Consider the following 26,613-nt stretch of genomic DNA (forward strand, 5'->3'; position numbering starts at 1 on the left):
CCAAATACCAAGGACAATTAAAAACATACAACAGACAGGCACAGCAGGAGAAATGGAAGTATGCTCTCAAAGACATACAGCCAAATTTAGCCCTTTGGAGAATCTGGTCACAGAAGCATGAAATTTTCACAGATGTCTGAGTAGTGCAAGGATAGCATGACCGACATGTTCCGCTGTCTTTGCTATCCAGAATATTTTTGTGGATGGCTCTAGATGTGGGAGGGGCTTCCATTTCACAGCATTTGAAAATACGTATCCACGTAGCTGTTTCCAAAAGAGGAAGACATATACTAAAAACGTTGACCCACATGCCAAGCTTTAGCCTCTCTGAGTGGTCCTGCTGGCTTTGAAGGGGCCATTCATACGGAAAATTACATTATTTAGCACGGGCTTAGTTGTATGGCCAGATTTTAGGATGTATGCCAGCTTTGCTGAGGCACCTCAAACTGATTAACAGCTCTGCCATGGAGGGGCAACAACGAACACAGGAGGCAGAGACACTGTGGGTCATGCTGCAGCTGTGCTCTAGAGAGCTCCAGCACTGGTGATGCTGGCATGGGAAGAAAAAGAACAGGGAGACAAGACCATGCAGACAACAGTTTTGAGTTATTATTAGAGTGTGAGGAACTACCCTTTGCCTTAGAGTGTTCTTCTAGTAGACATGTGCTGCATGTCTACTAGAAGAACACTCTAAGGCAAAGGGTAGTTCCTCATATATAGACTCTTCATGGAGCAAGCATACTCACCCAGGTTTGCAGAGGCAGTAAGATAGCAATCACTGGCAGTAATTGTTCTCCTTCCAATTAGCATTTGGAGTGATGATGGTCTAAACACTGCCAGGAACAACAGAACAATAAGATAAACCCAATGCTACAGACTAATCAGTTCTCAGATTAATTCGGAAATTAAAAGTCTACAAAAGCAACAAGCATCAGTAAATATTTTTCATTTGTTACAAGTACCATGATACAGATTTTGCCCTCTCCAAACATCCTTATCTCTTAAAAAAAAAAAAAAAAAAAAAAAGACCAAAACATTTTAAAATAAATTCCATGCATCAGCCTATTTTAAGCAACTGAGTCTACAGAAACAGGGCTCAGGGTCAACGGCATTAATTCAAAAAACACTACTTGCTACAAAACAATATACTTAACATCACAACCCTATTTCCATGTTCTTGTCAGAAAGACAGTTTTCTGACCACATTCACATAATTAAATAGCAGTGAATCTTTCATTAAATACAAGGCCTTATTCTCATCTCACAAGAATTGATGGCAAAGTTGCTAGCTGAAGTTTGAAAACAATCACACTCTATTTATATCTAACATACATAACATGCTATGTTTGGGGTGGGGAGAGGGTCTGTGTGTTTGTTGTTGTTTTCTGTTCTTTTTTCCCCCCATAGGAAAAAGATCTGGCAGCATACATCTATTTCACAGTAAAAACGAGCTATTAATATTATCCAGTAATTCAGCTGCTTCCCAGCCTTTGGGCAAACTTTGGTGAAGAGAGCAGACTCCCTCTTTTCATACTTGTTAATCTGCCAGTTTCCTCCTCAGGAATTTACACGCAAATATGTTCATTTTCATGCAAGTTAGAGTCTGGTAGGTTCTTTTTTCAGATAGTTTACCAGAGTAATAACTATCATCTGGCTGTAAAGCTACACCCTGCACTATGAGTTAGGTGCTGAGTGTCTGTTTAGTAAAGAAAATATGGTAAACCAATATCATAATTGCACAAAATGGAATCCAGATACAATTCCAGACAGTTACATTGAATGCTGATCACCGGGGAAAAATTTAGATCTTTCAAACAAAAACTCACAGCAACACTAGAAAAAATATAAACTTACAAATAAACTGAAAAACAGTTGCTTTATGCACTGAAGTCATTTACCCCCAAAAGATGGGAAAGAGCTTTCTCGTTATAGGAACCTACACTGGGGTAGAAAATACACATTCTGAAATGCCAGATGAAACCCAGAAAATGAATGTTTTCTATTTCTCCTGGGAGACTTTTTAAATTATCAAGGTAGAGACTCAGTAGGAAGCTTTTTAACATGACAGTTTTATCAATTTTTTCTGCCTTTGGAGTGAAATTGCTGTCCTTGGCTGCCTTGATTTCAGCCACTCTGATTCTCCTTTTGCCAGTTACCAATCATTCTTTCAGTGTATCAGCACAGGTCAAAAGATGAAGACATGCTTACATTCACTACTCCCGCACTTGCAGTTCAGCACAGGCTATGGGAATGCAACATTTGTACTGCCAGGGCGCTGGGAAAGGGCCTTTGTATAAATGAAGCGCAAGTCTTCAAGTTATGGCCTAGGGGAGACTTAAAGAGTGCTGACACCTTTCAGTTACCCTCCATGTGTATTCTCAAACCATTGACTGAACTCCCAACGTCTTGTCCCAGCACGCACAGGATTCAGTGCTAACCCTGGAGCTCGCTGCCTGAGTAGACAGTTGTTTCAAGATCCCAGTCAAGTGACTGACACAGCGATAGATCCTGAAAGCCAAAGGTTCACTCTTTCAGTTGAATGGATGAAAATCGCTTCTTGAAACCAGGACTACAGGTAACCTAAGACAGTTCTCTCTCTTGATGAAAAAATGAAGCTTGTGAGATATATTCTGGGATAGCCAGAGTTATTCGTCCAACAAGAAATTCTAACACTGTTCAGAGATGATCTACATGGTTCAGAATACAATGTAATATGCTCCTCCTAAAAGAAGTTTTCAGTATCTGGTAGGTTTTTATTACAATTGCTCACTATAAAATGCACTATTTAATTACTAGCATGAAAGGGATTCTAGCATAAAGGAAGAAGGTGAAATGAGACCTCTCCACCTTTTCAACAGTTAATGTACTTGTGCATGTAAAAATACAATGCTTTCTCATATGCATTTTTAATGATGCATTGCATTTTCTTAGATCTGTGGGATGTAATTTCTCTGTTGGTGTTCTTGGATATGATGTAATACCTAAAGGAATATATGACCACAATATATAATTTAAATAAATCTAGACTTCTTAGGATATTGGTCAAGAAAAGATTTGTGATTTTGTGCCCAACTTGACCGTCCATTAAATGGCACGTGCCTAAGTGCTCAACTTCTAAAATACACTATCTTTTCTGAGACATTTCATGTTGAACTTCTAAAATTAGACAACTACTTCCAAAATGCTGAATTAACATTTCTACAATGCTGTGTATAATCTGGAACTTTACATTTTTTTAACCAGACAACCAGACTTCAAAACATCCATTCTTCAGGTACTGTAATAATGTAGTTGTCAAAATAAGCAAACTTACACAGAACAAAATGACAGAAACCAAATATTTTTAACAGACAGTGTCAGGTTTTCAATAAAATAGAGCACAAGTCAGTTCATGACAAACAGGTATTTTTAGAGTGCATCTTAGAATCTACAAGCTGTAAGCATATACGGCCATTCAATATTTATATGCACTATCAAAGAAGCAACTGAACATAATGTGAATTTTCCTTACCCTGACTGAAAACTCTTGTACCAGGACAACCATATCCACTGGGAAAGCAGTATTATTTGGAAAGAGGCCAGATCAGACAGATGGCAGAGAAAAGGGAATCAGTAAAATGTTCAACGTTGAAAAGTTTCAGTAGCAATGTAACATGCTAAAAACCAAAGAAATTGGTCAGTCTCTTCATCTTCTGATATTACTAAAACCAAACAAAGGTATAGCAGAAGCAAAACATATTTTTCTAAATTAAATATAAATATAAACAAATAAAAGACCAAGTAAATATAATCGTCTGAGATTTTGAGAAAATGATCTGAAATATTCAGTGAAATAAGGTATCAAACAGTACATTTTTCTCTATACATGTAAATATATTCATGTGTTTTCCAAATAGTATGCAGTATATAAAAAAAATGCCACTTAGCTACCTTAATTTTTAGCATTAGTTTTTGAAACTAAGGTAATTTGATTCTTACTGTTTCTATGAACTGTATGACCACCTGCAAGTTTCAAATTTATAACTTCAATAAAAAACCAACAGATTTAGTTCACGTGCACGATCAAGGCTACACCCTTCAAGTCACTGCTCTTTATTTGATGTAGCGCTGCTCACAAAAAACTCAAGACAGACACTGTCTGCTTTCATGTTTCATGCACTGAGCTTAGGGATGCCCAGTGCAACCCCTAAAGAAAAGATTTAACCAGATCTAATTATCTGATCTATTAGACAAAGATTCGAGCAGATCTGCTTCTGTTACAAACAACACACAAAATGTTGATGTGGTTCCATCATCCAGTCACTTTTATTTCCCACTTGAATAACTGTGGAAGGTTGATAAATTTGGGAATGAAACTCTTAACTACAACAACTGCATCCCTAGTGGTCAGGGAGATAGGTGGCAGTGAAGCATGCAACAAGCACCTGCTGAGACACTGGGGGCAATCCTGGTGAACTACAGTGAAACCAGTTATCGTTTGCAGACCCTCCGAGCAGTTCAAGGAAAATATTTTAGATAGCCACACTATTAGGGCTCCTGCAAATTTTTGTATTAACCACAAGTCGTGTATCTATACATACTCTCTGTATCTGCTGCTATCCAGCACAAATACATGGACAATATGGATCCCACTGTGCCAGTCATCATGCTATTCAACTATTTTCATTTGTGATGCCACAAATAAAGAATTAAATATAAAAGTGGTACCTCTGGTATGAAATCTAGCTTTTGTTGTCAAGATTATTTCCTTGCCCAGTGACATAAAAGTGATCAGTATGCCATTATGTGGATAAAACAATTAAAAAGTTTCTCAGAACTAACTCTGTCATCTTGGACAGCAAAATTACTGCTGCAAGGAGCCACCAGCACATTTGTTTTCATTGTAATCAAATGCACCATCCTCATCAAAATGGTAATTTGACAGGGATTTTTTTGTTCAACTCATGACAATTTATCCATGTCAGTATTTATTATCTTACTGTCATGAAAGCTCCTATGCAGACTGCCACTTCATTATCCATACATGAGTTTAAAGCAGTAGTTTGCCTGATCAGAAGTGCCAAGTAGCTTATCATTTTATATTTGCCAAAATTATTTTGTAATAGGCCACTGAGTTTTTCTCTTAGAAAGCAATCTGTACTGAGTATTTTCTTAAAATATTAGATAGCCAATGCCTCTACTGGATTAGTACAGTTCATTGGAGTACAGTGCTATTGCTTCAATTGAATGTATCTTGGAGTAAAAATTTTGTCTAGTTGTAATGAAAACAACTATCAATTCTCAACCATATTTTCTATTTAACACCTCTGTAAATTCTCAGAAGTAATCTCTTTTGTCCACTTATAAGAATATAAAGCTGGAAAAAGTGGATTTATTATTAGCAAAACACCAAGATTAATAAATGCTGAGTCTTGGGAAAAATCTGAACATTTTACATACTCCTCTGGGAAAGTAACAAAGGCACAAGAAAATGTACCAACAAGGGTATAGCCAGGTAATGATATACAGAAGACTACATTAGTGATAAGTATTTCATTTATGAGGGAATTGGACTTCTGGCTGCAGTTTGTTCCTTCAAACGTTAAAATATTTCGTCTGTAAAATACCTTCCTATATTCTCTGTAGAACATTTTCCTAACCACCACCAACCCTCAGTATCTTCCCCTTTGTATGATGCTGGTATGTACTTTCTAAAGTTGTTTCCATCTCTTCTGTCTGAATTTTTTCTGCACTACACCATCCCCTGACTTACTGAGTTGACCTCAACAGTCAGCAACACTCTTCTTGATGCACTGGTCTTTCTTGACTGGGATTATTTGTAATATCTGCCTGCCTTTGCAGGAACTCAATGGATAAATTCCTGTGATTATGCCCTCCAGTTTGCCAGCTTTCTGTCAGGTGTTTTCTTTCCTTGTGTTCCTCTGTCTGCATCTGAACTCTCTAATCCTGTATTTACACTGCAACTTCTTTGGGACTCTGGTTAGTGTTTCCCCCACCCCCAGAAATCAGCTGTTTTGACTTCAAATATAGTGTACACATGCCAACACAAAGTACTTCAGTTCCCTAACACCTGCATCTCTCAGTACATGCATTCTCATCTTTTCTCTGACAGCTCTCTCTGGATCACTAGCTGAAGATCATTGTGGCTGAAGCAGAGCTGCTACTATCCTCACCCTTCTCTCTCTCCGACTTAACCTTGCACAAGGTCTCCTGTCATAATACTGCCATCCTGCCAATCCTTCAAACTCGTAATTCAGGTATCTTCAACTTAGACTTCTCTACAGGTCCTCTCCTAATAGCTATATACAATATTTACAGAGCCTTGCTGCTTAGTGCAGGAGGTAAAGTTTTTCCCAACCATCCATATAGACAAAAGTCTCCTCCAAGCTCTTACCATCTTGGTTTCTTCAAATCCTGCCAAATGCCATCCTGTTGGATGGTCAACTAGTGACACATATATTTAGCTACGCTGCTTTCCATGCTTGGGAGGAGATTTTCAGAAATAACTGTGCAGGACCATGTTATCTTCAAATCCTTCCTTCAAACTTCTTTGTTTTTTGGGCTTTTTTACCCCTATGTCAGCTAAATGCTGAGAAAACTGCTGTGCTGTGCTCCCAGACCTGCACTGCCATTGGGTCTTCTGCTTCCTGGTTACACCCACACTGCAAGGTCTTTGGAGCAGGGCCAGCTTCTTGTGTTTGTACAGTGCCACCCACAGCAAAGCCCATTTTATGACTAGGACTCGGAGGACGTTGACCAGTACTGCAAACCACAGCAAAGCATCCCTGCGGTAAGAGCAGCTGGCTCTGTCAGCGTAACTTTCCTTGCTGCAGAAGGGAGAGAACCCTCAGCAGACCTTTCTTCCCACACTTGTCTACTGCAGCTTCTCTTAACAAAACACTGTCTGCTTGACTTGGAGGGAGTTTCTCCGAGAGACGAATCAGTGTCTCACTCTTTGAAGCCTGTCTAGCAATCAACCAGCTCTTTTTTCTTCATCTGAGAAAGAGTAAGGTAAAGCTTTAAGAGACAGAGCAAACAAAAACTGTCAAAACAAGCAGGGTTAGATCCAGAACCTATTATATTTAAAGGAAATGCTAAATTTACTGTAATGGGCTTTGACAAAAGTCCCCTGTCACAAAGAAAAACAAGCTGAAATTGGCTGAGTCATCAGAGTAAGAGGCAGAGCTCTCATAGTCCCACCACTGAGTTATCCAGCCATTCCCAGACACCTGCTGGCAGTTCACACTCCCTCTCCAGGCTGCCTTCCTGTAAAACTAACATATTCCAGCTGTTCTGCAGTCCCAGGCCTTAACCCTTTCTTCCCCTCAGTAAATACTCACTGTCTTCCACTGCATCTTTGTTTTTCCAAAGGAATTTCATGTCATGGTCTTTATACAACTCTGTGATAAGGCCTAAGAGGACAGGTGAACTGTTTAGATTGCAGAGTAAAATAGACAAATAAATAAGCCCCAAACTAGGATCTTCTTCCCTTGAATTCAAGCATGGGAATTCTGAAGGGGCCAATAAAATAAAAATGGTGATCTCTTCTGGATCTGAACATTTTGCAATCACTTGGTATTTTAATTCTAATGAGAACATAAAAATAAATGATAAACAGGCCTTAAGCATTTCCCTTTCAAATTTCTGTCTCAGGAACAATATTATTCCTTGCCACCCAAGTTTTATATATATACTGTATCCATACTTTTCATATATATATATGGATATAAATTTCCTTATGCTAGTTCTATAGGAAAATTGCTACTTTGGTAAATGTGTAAAAAGCAGATACAGCCTTAGTACTGTTGCCATGTGTTACTGGTCATCATGAGAACAAAGTCATGGAAAAAGCCCTACAGTTTCTCTATAAAGGCCAAAGAAAGCCTTATTTTGACTTCACTAAACTAAACAAAAAAGTATTATTAGAATTTCATACGTGTCTTCTTGTCATACTCATAACCAGATACAGTATCAAGAATGAGCTTCGTCTGTGGTTCCCTCCTATTAGGGGAAGGTTAAATAAGTTCTTGCTGCCATTAATTCTTCAAGAAGGTTGCTTTACTTTGCTGCTTTTCAAAACGTATTTTCACGTCCTCAGGCACTGTGTGTGGCCAGCCATTTTAACTGTTTCAGTTTGAGTAGAATCTGTCAGTAAGTCAAATGCAGGGACATAATTTAGGTTCTAAAATGTGAATCTGGGAGATGATGGGGGTAAAATACACTTCTGAAAGAAACCTCTCAGCAATAGGAGGTCTACAATGACTGTACAGACACCAGAATAACAGTAGCATGCCTTTAAACCCACCTTGCACGCCAGCTGTTCACATAGGAAGAGTCAATTCATAGTCTGTATGTAGTGTCTGTTTAGTGACAGAACACATTACAAAGTCATTACCTGATGTACCATACTGCAGGACCAAGGTACTCTCAAGTGCTTACATATGGAAAGAAGCACTTGGGGCTGCGGTGAAAATATCCATGACGGATAGCACTGACTTGCACCTTATTGGAGGTGTTTACAGGAGGCAAGCCAGCTGTTAAAAGGAGAAAGCTGATTCAGTGCTCTCTGTAAGGACTTAAGACATTTTGAGAAACAGCCTCAGTTATTAGGAACAATGAGGTTTTGGTCATCATCAAACATCCTAACAGGAGGCTAAAGTGCACCTGGGCCTACATCTGAACTTTCATGTAGTTGAGAGTCCTTCTCAATCAATAAAGCAAAAAGGATTGGAATAACAGTTTTTACTACAGAGAAATAAAGCAACAACATTCATTCCAATTTTAACTTTTTTCACTTGTATGCAGTGATAGATATCTACATTCTCAATCTTTAAAAATAATTTTTAAATTATATATTACTTGTAAGGGTAACAGAAACTGTATAGCATGAAAAGCAATTACAGCACTGTATATCCATAGGAAGTACTTCAACAGATAGATGTAGAGAAAGAGGAAGAAAATGGATTACCCTAAAGCATGCAGGAATTGGTTCAGAAATGTTTCAAAATTCTGCAACTGAATTCTGAAGGCAAATATGGGAAATCCTGTGCAAACAACAAAAAAAATCCTGTGGATGAGGACTAATCTTCTCCACTAAGCCTATATCCAGAGCCTATTCCCTGCCCTTAAGAAATCTAAACAAGGAGATATGGAACAAAATTTGGATGTTTATTTCTAGATCAAATATAAATCACTCCTTAGTTCCTTTTGCCTTTTGTAATGTGGGGGGTTTAGATCCTGCCTCTTAGGTTTTCTACACTCAGAGTCCATCTTTTCACTGTGATATGAGCACCCTGTGAAAGAAGAAAACTGACTTTCAAAACAGCTAAGATGGCAGTCACAAGGGGCTTGGTATACACTTCATTTGAAGATGCTAGAATTATATGTCTGAAGAGTGGTTATTTGAGAAGTATTGATTTTAAGTCTGAGTTACAAATCTCGCCAATTTATTTTTGTATTTGACTCTTTAGGGAGACTTATAGGGAAAACGAAAACATGAATTTCCTACTTAAACTTCTTTTTGTGTAAAGTGGTATGCCAGTAAAACAGCCTTCAATTGCCACACCTCCAAATGGCTGCTGGAGGTCCAAGATATGGGGACACAGGGCAAGAGACATAACTTTGTCTGTTTTTTTGAGTAACTGGTGACCTTACTCTAACCTGTGTCTATGTTGATGATTATATCCTTCTAATATACTATACAACAATGACATTTAACAGAGATTAAATGTTAGCCAGCTTTAGCCAGCTCTTGCTAAGCAATGTATCAACTACCAAAAGCAAAAGCTGACCAGTCTTTACAAGTTGTTAAGTAAGATGTTTGGAAGATATTTAAAAGACACAATCTCCAGGCTAGCCGAAGATATTTTCTAATTTTTTTCTTACTCAGATAGCTCCAAATGGTGATTTGGGCAGCTGGAACCTGGGGGCATATTTGCTTCATTACATACATTATTTTGTCAGCTGGAGCTCATTTTTTGTTAGCATACAGATGGACACAGAAAACCTTCAAAGACCTTACAAATATATTTTGTTTTAAATGTAAATACCACCCTGGTATCATTAATAGCCAAGCTAGCTTGTTTCTCTTACCATTCTACACCCTATATGCCAATAATCTCAGGGCTTTATTTTGCCCGATATAAATTTTCATTAAGCCTGCAGAGGGCTCTTTCTGTCTTTCCTGACTGATAAGGTTTAATTGGCCTCTAAGGATAGTAAGCTGCTTGAGGGCTCTTTCAGAATCTGTGTTCCTCTGCTTCTTTGCCAAATATTTTTTTTATTTCATCTAGTGATTTGTTTCTATCAGCCTCTTTTCTCCATTTTTGTTGCCAAAGCTGCTACATTTTTTCTCTCATAATGTAAGCATTCCCCTCCATCAGTGTTCTTGGAAGAAACACCATTTTTCAGGTAGCTCCACCTTTTCTTTCGAAGTCCACTATGTTATGTCCAAAAAAAATGTTTAGTTGGAAGATTTTTTTCTATTTGCCTCCACTCCAGTCGAAGTGAATGTCTGTAATAGATGTGTGGGCTGACCATGCCATTTAACTTCTTTCCAGCAAGGCCAAACTGAATATAAGGAAGTCAGAACATAATTGAATCTAAGATAAAGACAGGATGAAAAAAATAGAAAACAAAAAAAAACCCTATTATATAAAAAATTCAAAATTATACAGAAAAATACTGTCTTTCTCTTCCTTAATAATCACATAATATTCTTGAAACCTTTTTTTCCTTCTTTCTATCAGGGAAGACTAGGATTCTCGTATTATTTCCTTCAAACTGAATTAAGACCTTTGCTATCCTTCTGTATTTTCCTGATTTTTCATTCTCTTCTGTGTGGATACAGAAGCCTCCATTTCAGCAATATTCTATTTCCATAAAGAGTACTGAATCTATTATTTGCTTGCTGTACTTCTAATTGTGCTTTTATAGTTTCAGAAACAGTTCCATTCTGCAACAGTAATCAGCACATCTCTAGTAGCTCAGTTTTTGGGCTGCCTTTGTAGCCCATAGCCCTCTGTTCCTCTATGCAGCTTTATTTATTTAACAGATTTCCAACCATAAAGTTTGTAGCAGTCAAAGCCATCTCTCTTTTCATAAGTGGGCACAACTTTGAAATTAATGGCCATTTCATACAGCTGAATACTCAGAGAGCCAAGCTTAGCCTGAGATGGATTCTGATTTTTCACAGATGATACTTGGTTTTTCACTAGTGCAAACCCCAAATTTCGAACCATGACATCCTCAAATATGGTCACATGTTCATGTCATATTCTGATGATCAAAAGTCTTTTAAAATGGAAGAGATAACTGCTCCAGAATTTGGTGAAGTTCTGGGTAGTAACAGCAGAAATTTTATCAAAAGGAATCTAGCAAAAGTCAGTAATGCACTGTACAATATTTTTTATGTGTAAGAACTAAAAATTGCTCAGAAAGGCTAAAGCAATGTACTCTTTATATTATCTAAAACAGGGAGAGAGAAAAGGCAAGACTACAGAGAGACAAAAGTTATGGGAAATAAATAATAGGGAGGAGATAGATAAATAGAATGTTAAGACAGAGAGATTACTGACAGAAACAGTCTGCTTCTGATCCAAATGTGGCAGATGCGCCCATTAAAGCAGCTGTCTCAAATTAATAAACACCTTGAATGGAATTCTGCATCTCCTAAACATCCAGGGGGAGAAGATTCCACACAGTTCTTGACTGCCATTAGCATGCCTTCTGTAGTCCTTGAAATGAAAAGGATGAGAGAGAAGAGCGCAGAAGTAAAGAGTTTAACAGCTTCATGCAAGTATTTATGCTTACCTGGCTGAAGAGAATCAAGAAAGTATGTGCTCCTAGCTCAGGTGCTTGTTTGTAGCTAGTCTTGGACTTCTCCATTTTTCTTCCTTAGCACATACAAAACTTTCATCCTTCAAGAAATGGGGGTCTGAGTTAACAAGCAATGACACATTTGCCTTAGTAAGTTTACAGATACAAAGGATGTATGTTAACAGGTACAAGATCTCATTCATAAACAACAAAGCCCCACATTACCCGACAATCCTCAAATACAGTACCTGTTTCTCAGCCTGGTTTTGAAGTCTTGGGACTGTAAATTCAAATTTCTCTTGTCTGCTATGCACAAGTCATCTGCACACAGTAAATGTGCATATCAAAAAGTGTGCTGTCAAACATAGAACCTAAACGAGAAAAGAGTAGAAAACTTTTGGCCTCTGTGGCATTTTCCAGTTATGCTACATCAAGTGTTCCTCAGATTAAGCACAGGTTAAAATACACTCAAAGAGAAATGTCAGTTTAAATTGCAGGGATCACTAATATGTACTGAATAGTGCACTTGAAAAACAAATCACATTTTGCATGCACACGCCAGTCTTTAAACATTCAGATTACAAACTCTTTATATTTGACATGCCAAGTGGAGGGGGGGGGAGGGTTGGTGTTAATTTTTTAATAACTTAGATAACTATTAATTTTTAAAGAAATTTGTTGTAATCTTTTACAGTTGTTTACATGCTCTTGTTCTGAAATCTACAATCTTCCTACAGTATTTGGTGCTGAGTTTCAAAGCTAGTCAAAAGTAAGACAAAAGTCACGAACACTGGGAGAAAATTCAGAGCCCTTACTCAAAATAATAAGTGTTTCACTTGACTTATTTTTTGTGGTATAACACTGAACTGAGCTTTAATATGGCAATCCCTTTATGACTTTTGTCATAACACTTACCAAAACAAAAGAATGTAACTTGTGTGTAAGCAATAAATTATTTATGAACTTGTAAAGATAATGATATATTTTTATAGAAGTGTATAGGCTAATTGTATAGGCTTTATTGCATGAAATTATATACATGGGATAACGCAGTCTTGAATAAATTTTGAAACCTATGCATGACTGGACAAGAAAGATTAACAAACAGCTTTTTTAATCTCAGCATTCCGAGATATAAAGATCTCTTGAAGTGACATCAGGCCGGTTAACTCTGCCCCCTTTTTACATGTTCAACATTCAAGAACAGGGTCCTCAGTTTGTTTTTTCACACACTGTCTCACTCATAAGCAGGACAGAGCAACGTTTTGACCATTTCTACCCCAAAGCTCTCTGCCTTCCAGAAATAAACAGGAAACATCTGTTGCTCTTGCTTGAAGAGGCAGGAGGAACAAAGAGGATTCTAAGAAATTTGGAGAGCTGCAGAAGAGCCAAGTATTAAGTGAGACTGAAAATGGAGGCAGTGAGGGGATTAACACTGGGAAGTGACAGTTCACCTCCCTTACTCTGCTCCTGAAGTTTGAGCTTGTCCATGATTATTCCCACTCACTAGTGTTCACTATTGTACCTGTACTGAACAGGAAAACTGTAAAATTTGCCACATCCTTCAATCCTCCCGCATTTGAAATATTTTTATAGCTACTTCTTCCTCTGAGGACTGTTAAGACTTCCAGGGAAGCTGGAAAACACCCCTCTCACTCCAAACCTCAGATGAGCAAATACGTAATTGTCACATAAAAAGCTAATTAGCACAACTGAAAATGGCACTATTTTACCTCTTCAGGTAAATACTGACTGGGGAGGTAATGATTTTTTTTAAGGAAATGTAAGAAAAGTCCCAAAATGACATTAAGAATTAATATAGTTTTAAAAGGGTTGTTATATACAGAAAAGACTTGAATAGCTCCTTTGGAAGCATTTCAAGCTGTTAAATAATTATGTATTTAGGACACATTGCATGGAGTAAAAACAGCTACAAATGTACATGGAAAAATTATGATTAAATCCCATTATCTCAGACAGCAGCTTTGGCACAAATAACCCCAGACAGAACTCTGGATTTAATTCAGGAACACAAGGCTATGATACCTATGAGTGCCTATGACGCCGCCTCACCTCTCACCGGCATGGCAGCACACTGGCCAAACATCACTTAAAAACAAAGGCTGCCAATGCCTGTCCCCCCCACCCTCACCACCTGCTCGCCCTTCTCCCTCTCAGCAGGACCTGGGCAGCCCTTGGGGATGGTCCCCAAAAGCAATAATATTGCTCTAACTGTGCTCTGTGTGCGTGTCAGTGTGCACAGGCCTGTGGCAGCTGTGGGGCTGTGGAGATGGAGGGGTCTGTGGCTGGCCCACCACCAGCATCCTGTGGGGCCTGGACCATCACAGGGTGGCTGCAAGAGCCCTGGAGACCAGCCCTCACCACAGCAGGGAAACAAGGCCTGTGGGGCTGGGCAGCTGAGAAATAACCTTTTCCTCAGACAATAAATAAAACCAACATGCAAAAGGACTGCAGAAGTGAAGAGGCAAGCAAGCCTGATGCTGGCACAGGACCAACCCACTCTCCCATACTTAGTTCCTAAACTAGACACAGTATCCTTGTACTTCACATGAAAGGAATCAGCCAAAACGTGGCTCAAGCAGCACAGTTGAAGCTTCAACACGTATCTGTTTTTCTCCATCATAAATCATTTATAGCAGTGCGTATTTCCAGATACAAATTTCATTAGTCCTCAAGCAATAGTGCATACTATGGCAAACCTCAGTCTAGCATGTGGGCTTCTGCTGGGATTATGGTATCTATGACCTAGCAGAATTACAAAAAGACAGAGAGGGGCACAGGTCAGTAAAGAACCAAAAGGCAGTAAGGACTTCTGTGAAAGCATGATGAGTGTTAGAACGCTTTATGCAGCTCTCAATTTATTTTTTTGCGCCCCCTTTCCTTGCTTTATTGCATCTTGTGTGACTCATCAACAGCCCACCTACCAAACAGCTTCAGTCACACTTGTCTGGAGAACTCAGACCCCAGAAGGTTTCAGTGGAGCACCAGGGATTAGGATCCATAAATTATATTAACTCTTACTATTGTGTGTCTCCACAGCCTTCTGCAACCCTACTCCACATAAGTCACTTATCCAACCCATCTGTTCCTAGCTCTTTCCCACCATCCTCACTTTGTCCTTATGTTCACAAGTCTTCCTACCAGTCCACAAGAGCACTCGTTCCTTACCTGCTTGTTTGGTACAAGCTGCTTTTACCAGGTCACGTACCTCAGGTCTTCTTATGCACTTCCCCATGCTGCTCCTGAAAACTATGGCAAAGGGCTGCCATACAGCCCAGTGTCTGTCTGCTCCAGCCACATTTGAACATTACACTTCTTTTTGCAAGGCTATAGCTGAGGTCCCATCAAGGAGGCAATGTTTACATAGTAAGGGATGCAGCTGTGCCAGATTAGCTTGTACTCAACCCCTCTCAAACAGGCAAAGAGTATAACCAAAAAGAGCAGGAGTTCAGAAAAGTGGAAGGTCCCAGTGCAGGTTGCAGCCTAGCTAACAAGACAGGGCTACTTCCCTTTCGGGAGCCATTGTTTTCACCACTAAACCTTCCAGCAGTACCACCTGTAGTACTAGAATCAGCATCTCGTACCTTCTTCTATGGAGAAGAATGGCTGACAGAATTAAAAAAAAAAGTTTCCAAAACCACAGTGGCAGAAGCAACAGGATCTTTTTGTATTCTACTCTTTTCCCCATCTACTGATAATGATTCATGCAGTGGCCTAGAGAGAGGACAGAAATTAGGAATCAATTCAGCAGTAAATGTAGAACAGTCCTATCAAACATCATCATGATGTCTCCACCACAGGGTAATCACATGCACAGAATCCCATTGATTTTCCCTGCAAACCTTATGCCATTTCTTCAGATAGCAACATAATGGAGTAGACTGTTACATTCTCCCATGTTTGTCAAATCAAAACACATCCTGATGGAAGAAAAAGATCCAGTTAGGAAGCAACTGTGATGAAGCAGCCATTTGTGGTGCTTCTGCATAAATTATAAATAAAATTGTGTGAATACCTTACATAGAGGAGCAGGTTCCATAGAAAAAGAAGGGAGAACTTAAGAATGTGGGTAGGTGAGCGGCCCAGCATACGTGAAAGTCAGGGACTCCTTTAGATGATATAAGATTTCAGTGATATTTTGTCCATGCCTGGAACCCAGCTCAACCATCTCTCTGATGGTTCTTCTCTTGTCAGGGGCCACAAGATTCCTTCCTGAAAGACCTTTCCAGAGAAAGGTGTGTTGGATTATGTGATACCACTTATCAACTGATTTTTGCTGTTTGAAAATTATTTGCTATGGTGATCTGTCAGCCTATAATCCTTGCAAAGATACTTTCTTCAACTAGTTTTGTGAAAAACGCAGCTATGTTTAAGATATATAGAGAAGTAAATTTTGTTGTATCTGTAGGCATGCCAGGAGCACGGTCAAGATTTGAACTTTCGGAGGCCATAAGAAAAGCAGTGCTCAAGCAACAAAAATAGTTTCAAATCTTGCTTTGGAACATTTTCCTGGTGGTGCCCATCTCATGTTGAGCTCAAAATCTGTGCAACTGAGTCTTCTGACTAAAGAGAAACCATAGCTGGGGAAAGAAGGTTTATTCCTTGCAGGTAATTTTCATAGCATTCTTCTGCCAACTCAGCAATAGAGAAGGGTACCAACTTGTCCAGACAGAGGCTTGGTCAGTGTCAAGATGCCAAAGCGAGCTCTGGAATTACACAGAGATTCTGTTTTGAGTCAGAAATGGGTTTTTTTTTCCTTAGTTCCAAGATGAAAGAAAGAATTGTATGTAAAACGGCTTGTAAAAAATGCTTCCTTTTGATACCATCTTTTAGAAACTAGAGCACAGAACAACATGATGCCAACCACTAGTTCCCCACCGTTGTGGAAAATGGCTGCTATTCATGTCTAGTTAACTCAGCCATGTCATCTTCTGCCCTTTTCTACAGTACATGCTCCACACTCCTGGTGTTAATGGTAGTGGTAAAAACCTGGAGGAAAGACAGCCAGCTGCCCATTAGTTCTTTACTTAAAGAAGCCAAGAACCACTCTTGACAGGTGACTATTAGCTCCATTCCTTCATTCCCCAATATCCAGGAAAACTTGTGAGAGAACGTATCAGAGCTTTCCTGAAGCCATTGGGAAGGCTTATCTTACTGATTCCAGCTGCTCAAAATGCCTAAAACCAAGGCCTGGTATTTCTTGTTCAGACAAGCCCAGAAAAGTGCTCTGCAGAGTCCCATGCCAGAGGAAAATCTGCATCATCAGACCAGAAATCTTGCTCCTCACAAGCCTTTCAGTGATGGTATTACCCTTAGTCATATTGCTCCTTGACCTGATAAGTAACTGATTAAAAGCTCTTGTTCTCTGCAAGAACCACTGTTAGTTTGTAACTTGCAAGGATCAAACCATTAGTTCATTCAGGAATGAACCCAAGAACACTTAGACTATAGCAAGTGTACGGACAGGCCTTTTACTTACTGAAAGGTGAACCACTGAAATTGGTAACACGATGCTCTCAAGCTCACGCTCTCTTGCAGACCCAGTTTTAAGGTCTTCTTAATTAGTAGTTGTACAAGACTGCAAGAGATAAAAACCAACCAAGGATCTAAGGGCTCCCATACCAAGAACCTATACAAGCGAGAAGTCTGACATGAAAATAAAGATGTAAAATGATACAGACTGTACCAGTAAGAAGCAAGAAGCACACCAAGCAACCATTGTCATGAACCCTCGAAGAACTGGAAAGCATTCCACAAAATGCACTCTTTTGTCTTGGTATCACATGAATGCCTAGAGGAAAGCAAGCCATGAGGTAGCAACAATCCTAGATACACCAAAGATCTTACACTTGGGCTCGTAAATCCTCCCCCTGGAGGTGAGCAGGAAGCTTTCAGAAATTACTATCCCACAACACAAACACTATGGCTGTGAGCCATGAGGCAGACAGCCCTTAGGTTGCAGGCTTTCCATGAGACTTCCAGAGTTACTTTCTTCCAAAACATCTACCTTCTGAGGCTTCTTAACAACAACATATCTTTTTTTAAAACCTAAACACTAATTAAAGTAACCACTTGATGTAGTGAGCGTAAAAGTTCTGAGAAATAAAGCAATCTCATCTTCAGCAATGAGGCATCAAAACCCTTGACACCAAAACACCTTCACCCACAGAGGAACATCAGTGAAAATGTCATTCCATAAAACTTGTGAAAAGCAGTTTGAATAAGAAAGTATCCCTCTTCCCTCCCACTTAAAATAATGCACTAATACAGCTACTGATGGCTAAGAGATGAGAAACAGAACCTAAGTATCAGAAATATACTAATATGCTCTGTACACTAAAACAGCTTTTGAAAACCAAGCTCATTCACCTGCCTAAAGGAAGTGGATTCAGAGTATGTTAATATATTGACAACATCCATGGAACACTGCAAGTCTAAGCAGAACTGTCTTCCCTCAAGCTGCTCTTCTCATCCCAACCAATTTCATCCTTTCATTTTATTAAACAGACGATTAAACTGATGGTGAATTAACTCCCTTTTCTCTGTACCTGTCAATTTCTGTTGCTCTGAATCTCTAAAAGATTTGCATTAATTATTTTTTTTCCACTAAACTGCAAATTCAGAAAATCCTTCCTACATGACTTCCAGTTCTCATTTTTCTAGGCTGAACTCTGCTGGGTTTATCCTAAATTATCCTAGTCTGTCCTCTGTCATTTGATACTCCCAAGACATTAGACTTCACAAATAAAAGCTTTTCATTTTCATTAGAGCATCATACACAACTATTACTCTCTTTAATCTCACAGTTCTCAGCCACAGCTCCTTATTAATCTCCAGGTATTGTGCACGTGTCAGAGGACTTAAACGCAATCTATAGGATGGGACCTACACATTCTTCATGCCCTGCTCAGCAGAACACCAAAACGTCCCCCCGACACCAACACAGCACATTCGTGTCCACCACATACAGATGGGGGTTTTTGAGCAAGGAGGTGGAAAATTACCATCTCTGTGCCCATAGGGAAAGGAAACACTTTCTGCTTCCCACCACCTAGTGCAATAATAAAACATCTCAGGCTATCAAAACGTATTATGAAATTACACCTTGTTAGTTAACAAGAAGCACAGTAAACTCAAGTCAAAAGAAAAAAAAATAGTGTTTTATTAACTACCACACTGTTATAATACACTTTAAACGTACAATAAGGTAGCCTTTAAATTTGAGGTGGTTTTAAGAATAACAAATGAACAGATTTCCAAATGTTTGTAAATAGGTGAACTGCAGTAATTATTGTTGTACATTTTTTGAAAATGGTATAGCACTTACAGACTGGCTATATAACTTCATTTTGTACATTTTCTATAATTGAAAATATAAACAGTAATTAAAAAATAAAAAGAAAATTCAGCATAATAAAAAACATATATGTTTATCAGTTAAATGTACTGGATACATACAATTTTTAAGGGAAGAAGCAAAAAAGGAAAGATGGCTGATATTTAAATGCAGATTGACTAACCAAAAACTAAACAACAAACAAATAAAAACCTCATAACCCCCCTAGTTCACTATGACTATATCCATATGTTTGGGAGTACTGTCAATATGGAAGTGATTTTTCTTTTGTATTTGCATATGTTATATTTTACTGGTAATTTACATGATGGCTTTTAAGGCCCTGGCAGACAGATGTTTTTTTGGAAAAAGGTTTGATAAAAATCACTGCTGAGACGCAATACACCTTATTTTTGGTCCTCCAATGTTCAAAAGAAGGGATATACTTCACTATAACATTTGCCTTACCACCCAAATGCTTCAACCTATACATATTTATTTTTCTTAACATTTTAAGCTTTTTAAACATTGGTTATATTGCCCACCTTGGTTATTGAAAGAATATTAACAAGACATCATTTTGGCAAATTAAATCTTAAACATGGCTTTTCAACAGGATTTAAAAGGTGACTATCCCTAGAGTTCCATGTTAAAATGTAGTTTGCAAAATCTTACAAGAGTAATGCTTAAAATATTGTACATAGTTAACCTAATTAAAATAATTAGCTTCAAAATGACAAGTTGATGAGCTAAGTAAAGCCTACACTATGTAACATTTGCTTGGAAACTTGATTTGTCAGTTATGCATAATAAAAATTCCAGTCATCAAGAAAATTACAAAATTTCTTTTATCATAATGTGATTTCTTTTCACCCATCAACTTCTTTTATCTTACAATAGATAAATACCAACATGTTCTCATTTTTTTTACACTAAACCACACAGGATTGATGCATTTGGTTAGACTACCATTTCCATCGTTAAATTCTTTTTTTTTTTTTTTTTTAATATAACTTGGTAAAATTTCATCTCTTCTAGATTCCAAAAGTACCTACAAAACCCATGCAATTTTACCATTTTAATATACTATGGAATATCATACAAAGTAAGGCATTTCAGTGTCATGTATAACCAAGTTACTGTCAATCCAAAAATTTTTGCACATCAATAAAAAGATATCTAAGAACTTAGGAACAATATTCTTCTCACTACTGTATAAAAATAACCACAATTAATAGGTATCTTGTGTAATATTTACTCCATTGTCTCGTTTCCCGAAACTGTGACAAGCTGTAAAGGTATTTCAGTGTTGGTAAGAATATCCTGATTGCTGGTGCCAGATGTATTAACAGTTCCTATTCCTGAAACAGAACCTTGTTGAATATTTGCAAGGATAAGTGTTGTTCCTCCTGCAGTAATCAAAGTATCATCAGATGTTGCTTCTACTGATGCCAGCACTGTACTGCTAGAGTGAATACCTTTTTTATTCTGATGTGTTTTAATGTGTTTGGCAAGGTGGTCACTTCTCATAAAGCGTTTTGAACATTCTGGACAGACAAATTTCTTCTCACCTGTCAAAGAAGAAAAAAAAATATTCAAGAACATTAACAATTAAATTAAACTTACTGCTTTTTAGAATCAGAATTCTAACAAAAACTATACTGAGGAAGAAACTGATCCAACATGATAAACTTGTGTATTACATTTCTTGACACCCATACAAATCCTTTATACAAGAACTAATTTAATTTTCTGTGTCACCAAGTTTGGGGAGATCTTTCAGGCATGCTAGAGAACATAGCCATCTCATATCCTCAGGCTGCTAAGTTTCACTGCAATTATTACCGATAAATAACTTCTAGGAGGAGAACAAAACCTACCAAATGATGGACAGGGAAGACTATGACCTAGAGCAGAATCCCACTTAAAACCGACACACAAGCGCATTGGGTAGTTCAGGTTTGAAAGGACCTCTGAAAGTCTGTTCTGATCTCTTCCTAAGCAGCCACCTATGAGATCAGATCTGATTGCTGAGGAATTTACCCAGTTTTCTTGAAAACTTTTAAGGATGGAGACTGCAGGAACTCTATGGGCATCCTCTTCCAGCACCTGGCTATTCCCACAACTACAGTTTTTATTTATAGATGTTCTAAACCTTTCTTATTTCAACATACACCTGTTGTCTCTCATCTGTCAATGAATGCACCATCAGGGAAAGTAACTTTGCCTTCTTAAGGGTGGCCTTTGCAGTTAACTAGAAAATTACTACTAAGCTCCCCCCGCCATTACTGTTCTCTTTGTGCATCTGAATCCTACAGCCTTTCCTCATAAGGCAAGTGTTCCAGCCTCCTGATCATCTTGGTCACTCATTACTGAACTCAACCCTGTCATCAATGTCTTTCTTATATTGGATGCTGAAAACTAGATGCCATGTTCTAGATGCAGTCTAACCAGAAGAGGGAGATAATCACTTCCCTGGGACTAGGGTCTTTGCTTCTCTTGATACAGCTCTGGGCATCATTGCTGCTGGCTCTTGATCATGTTCCACTTGTCTATCAAGACTCCCAGGTACTTTTCAGTAGAGCTGTTCCCAACCTCTCCACACTTAGCCTGCATTACTCTAAGTCTTAATTCCATCCCAGGTGCAGTATTTTGTGACTATTCTTGCTGAATTTCCTAGGATTCCTGTTAACCCATTCCTTCAGCCTCAGTCCCCCTGAATAGCAGCCTTGCCATCAAGTGCATCAACTGGTCACCCCAGTCTGGGGTCACCCACAAACCTAAGAAGAGTAAACTCTGTTGACTCCTCCAGGCCAGTGATAAATATTTTAAAAGAGGTCAAAGGATAGATCCCTGCAGTTCTCTACTTTTTACTGGTAGGCAAGCAAACTAGGAGCCATTAACCACACCCTCTGAACTGGATCATTCAACTCGCCTTTTTTTAGAAACCATCAGTCTGTCCATCCAGACAAACTGTAACATCCCAGCTTGGCTTCAAGTATCCAAAATGTCTACACAAAAGCACACCATTAACAACAACATGGAATATTTTTCACAGACATCCAGAGACATTTTTCTAGGCAATGTAAATGCTGATAGGCACAAAAATTATTTATCTATGGGTTTTTCAAATACTATGATTTTAAAAGGTAAACATCCTGTAGAATGCAAATATGGATTTAGTTTGTAGGAAAACAGGTAAAACAGACAATACATTTTAAATTAGCTGCTCCTTGAAAAGGTGGAATATCTACATTAATTCATTTTCTTCATATTAGACAGAAGGAGAAATGTGAAACTGAAGTTCCTAATGGGTGGTCTAACCATGAAACTAAAAGATGTAGAATGATGCACCATCACAAGCTCTTCTTTGATCTTAGCAATTATATCTAATCTCCAGGCCACCTAGTCCTCTATTTTTCTCTAATTGAAGTTTTAAGATAAAAAAAGAGTTATAATCTGGTTCCAAAAAATGAACTGCATTGCTGAGCCTGAATCAAAGTATTCTGATTAAGCTACATTAAACACTAGCGTAAATGTCAGTTCTGAATCGAGAGGTGGCCGTTTTATCTCCTCAGTCAGACCTGCCAAAGATTCCAAAGTGAGTGAATATCAGTAAGTATTAGCTGATTTTAGAGAAATCACGCTGCATTAAAATCAATTCAACTCAAAGAGCTGTTCTCCTCTTACAAGTTATTTATCCAAGCCCTGTCCACAGCACTGCTTTAGTTAAATACAGCAGAATCAAAGACTGGAAACCTGTGTGCGTTCTTCGGTGTCGCTGGAGCTCATCGCTGCGAGTGAACCTTTTGCCACAGAACATCCAGTTACAAACAAATGGACGCTCTCCAGAATGCCAGCGGAGATGAGCTCTCAAATGTGAAGTTTTCCCATATACTTTGCCACATCCTGGTATGTGACAAATGTGTTGCTTCTTTTTTCCCAAGTTGGAGCCTCTGTTTAAGAAAAAAAAAAAAAAGAAAAAAAAAAAAAAAAGAGAGAGAGAGGGAAGTTATTCATTCTAATATAGTCCTCCTAAATACTGGTCATACATATACAGGGGGCTACATGTACCACAAGGGATCTGCAAACCAACCCACGTAGCTTCATGTTTTTGTTTCAAATACAACTGGATTCCAGTACATTCCATAAGAAGCTGAAAATAAATTCTATAATGCTATCCCAATGCCACAACAAACTATAAATTCATCTGTGTGTGAAATATATGTGACAGAAGCATAATCTTTAAGAAGCATACATGTATATGAAGTTGGAAATACAGTTATTACAGCAGTTTGTACCACTTTGATGCTAAAGTGCCCATATTTTACGTTTCGCCAAGTTTCAGGTTTTACCGTATCAAAGATAGTTTTGGCCAAGAAAAACACAAATTACTGCACCTGCCAAAATGGACACTGGAGATTTTGGCAACTGGGTAGAGAACAGATGGGACTTTTGGCATCTTGGGGAAACCTGAGAATCAGTTTGGGGTTTGAAGACAAGCATACTGACCTGAATGCTTTCACTAAAAGAGGTGGAAGCTGATCTTGCTGACATTTAAATTAATTCCTTGGTTTTTTTAGTTTAAAAAGAAAATCCACAATGAACACAGAATTCACAGATCGTATAATCCGGACTAAGCTTGATGTTTATTCTAAGATGCTGTCTCACTGAAATGGCAGGTGATTGATTCAGGGGAAGCACCTGATACAACAGCCTAATTTTTTTTTTTTTTTTTTTTTTTTTAATCAAATCACAAGAGATAGATAAGAGAACACCCAGAGAAAGATTCGTCTGGTCAGTGCAGGGCATCATGATTGATTTTAGCCAATTTAACTGTTTGCTACTGAAAGGGGCACTTGAGGGAATAGGTCTGGCTGACAACACAGCCACATGAACGGTAAATGCTGGTGCAAGGGAGGAGATTGGAAAATGCAGCCAGGCATAGGCCACCTTATTCATCAGCAACGTTAACTTAGAACACTTAAGTGGATTCTGAAATCACAGTCTTGGGCGCTCCATCCTCCATGACTGATTATACAATTTTCAGTTGCCTCCCTAGGGCAATTTTTTTCTTTAAACTGGGTGCTTTAGCTTCTGGTTTACATCTAATGAAGGTTCAGGGTAAAGTGCATACACGCTTCATGGAGCTAGCAACTGCAGCAAGCATTTCTGAACATGCACAGAAATGAACTCACTCTAAAACCTCACAGGATCTAAAGGGAATTCCAGCCTAATCACATATGTACCTAAAGCATTACAGACAGTCCAGGAAAGTAAGGAGATAAAATCCCACTAAGCCATAGAAAATGTTTCTAAGAACTCTCAATATAGAGCAATCTTTATAGTGCTTCATTAGTCATTTTGTCTCAGAAGAAAAAAACATCACTTTTACCTACTAATTATTTGTCATGACAAATACAAGTTTTGATTTTAGAACAAATTCAATGGCAGCAGAAGCAGAGTCCAAAAGGCTTTTGATCCTGCTTTTGTAGCAGGATAATCATATGAGGACTTCATCCTCACACCTTCTCCAAATATAGTGTCTTCCCTTCCACAGAAATCTGTACAAATATTTTGTAACTTGGCATGATAGAGTACACAAATTGGATGAAATCACATCAAAATTTCCCTAGAATGATTTTAAGATTCCCAAGTCAATAATTTGAAATTGCTTCATTGCACCTTTCATCTAGACTGAAGGAAACCAAGGCTGAACCCATGGTCATTACCAAGCATAGGTGGTATAGAATACATAATCCTAAGCACCTCACCTAAGTGGTGACAGAATTCCTTAGCAGACTACATAGTTCAAAGTGAGGGGGAAATTAGGGATCCACAGAATGAAACCCACAAGACTACTGTGAATTAGCAGCTAAGTGTATTTTTTCTACACAACTTCATATGGGCATCTGCATGTTTGCTTCATGTGTACTCTAAACTGACAGGATATAAGCCAAATTCCATCTGGACACTTTGCAGCTGTAACAGTCTGGCACTATGCCCTAACACATCATGCTAAGAGGCCTTTCTTGCTGCACTGGCCAATAGCCATCATCACTGAATAAATGAGTATGACTCCAGCCTACTCCTTGAGTGGAGTCTTAAAAACAATTAATGTTAAAGTACTTCAATGGAAATTACGTTTCTCAATAGCCAGGCAGACTGCAACTGTTTCAGCAGCAAACACCTTCATCCACCGAGAAACTGGACTTTATATTCCACAGTATTTCCAGGAACAACATTAAGTATTTCAAGGATAAAACACCCACAAGTTATTTTAAAAATGTGGTTTTTAGAGTTACATACCTGACGTGGTGCTCAGAAGCACAGTTCCTCTATAGATCAGACAGTAGTAGTTATATCTCAATGTAATTGCAGATGTAATTGTTAGGAGGGTGAAATCTCTAGATGTAACTGAGAAGAGACTAAACTTTCTACTTAACTTCACCCTAACAAGAAGCTTAATACATTCTGTTTGGAACCAGAGTCATCCTTTGAGGCATGTGGCTCTCCCTCTCTCCACTTGCTTACTCCCCATGTACTATATAAGCTTGGGGCTAAAAGGTGTTAATTTGCAAATCTAATACATCATCCTCCTTTCCTACTTTTCCTCCCACCAAGTAAGGCAAAGATAATGGTGGCTTCCCACTTCATATAACTGGTACAAATCTGAAGACTGCAATGTAGTTCAATTCCAAAAGCCAACAGCAAAACCCAGAAAGAATTTTTCAACTCGCCCCTGAATCCAGAAAACAGCAAATGCAAGAAATACCAAAACCAAGGCTATGCAATAGATTAAATTATCATGAAGTCTGCATATGTGAAGCTATTTTCCTTTTCCTACTCCATTCAGAGCATAGGAGCAACAGTATTAATTGAGTGAAACACTATTCAGTTTTTTCCCATTGATTTAAAGTGCTTGTTTTACTAGTTACATATTATTTATGAACTGTGTTATTTGAATATGAACAGAATTATTTATTTCTCCAGGGTGTTTTTTCCTCATTGTGGGTACTGACAACACTCACTCAGAGTGTCTAAGGAATTCACAAACATATTGGCTTTATCATCTTAATGTTTCAGTATGGTGAACCTGAACTAGTACAATCACTTTGTACATCCAACTACGGGGTAGAAAGAGATTAAGGCCAAAATTGTCAAACACCCACCAGAGCTTGAGGTGTCAAGTTCAATGTAGTAGAAGCATGTATTTTTAGAGTACTGTAGATGTTCGCAGTCTGCTCAATCAGCCTCACAGGAATTAACTCAGTACTTCTGCAGTGGAAAAGGTGGGCTATATAGATATATACCTCCAAGACTTCAGAGCCCTGTTGCTGCACTCCTGTATCTCATTCCCTAAACACCTCCCAATTTCTGCAATAAGTGAAGCAAGTGACAATCATTACACAGCCCTGATTCACTCCTGTGTATCAGCC

At 38.4% G+C, this 26,613-nt stretch overlaps 1 protein-coding gene across 1 annotated transcript in view; it reads right to left on the bottom strand.

The window, feature by feature from the left end:
- Window positions 1-18,976: 18,976 nt before the first annotated feature.
- Window positions 18,977-26,613, bottom strand: part of SP3 (Sp3 transcription factor) — a 33,510-nt gene continuing 25,873 nt past the window's right edge. Inside the window, exons 4-5 of the mRNA XM_042040958.1 lie at window positions 22,934-23,130; window positions 18,977-20,745 (exon numbers count right to left, since the gene is read on the bottom strand). Of these exons, the coding sequence (XP_041896892.1) occupies window positions 20,429-20,745; window positions 22,934-23,130 (514 nt within the window). The 3' untranslated portion in view covers window positions 18,977-20,428. The remainder of the gene's footprint in view (window positions 20,746-22,933; window positions 23,131-26,613) is intronic.

This window comes from Corvus kubaryi, unplaced genomic scaffold (assembly GCF_017639235.1).
Source record: "Corvus kubaryi isolate FWS band 111438036 unplaced genomic scaffold, C.kubaryi_AGA036_p1.0 37396, whole genome shotgun sequence".
NCBI lineage: Eukaryota > Metazoa > Chordata > Aves > Passeriformes > Corvidae > Corvus > Corvus kubaryi.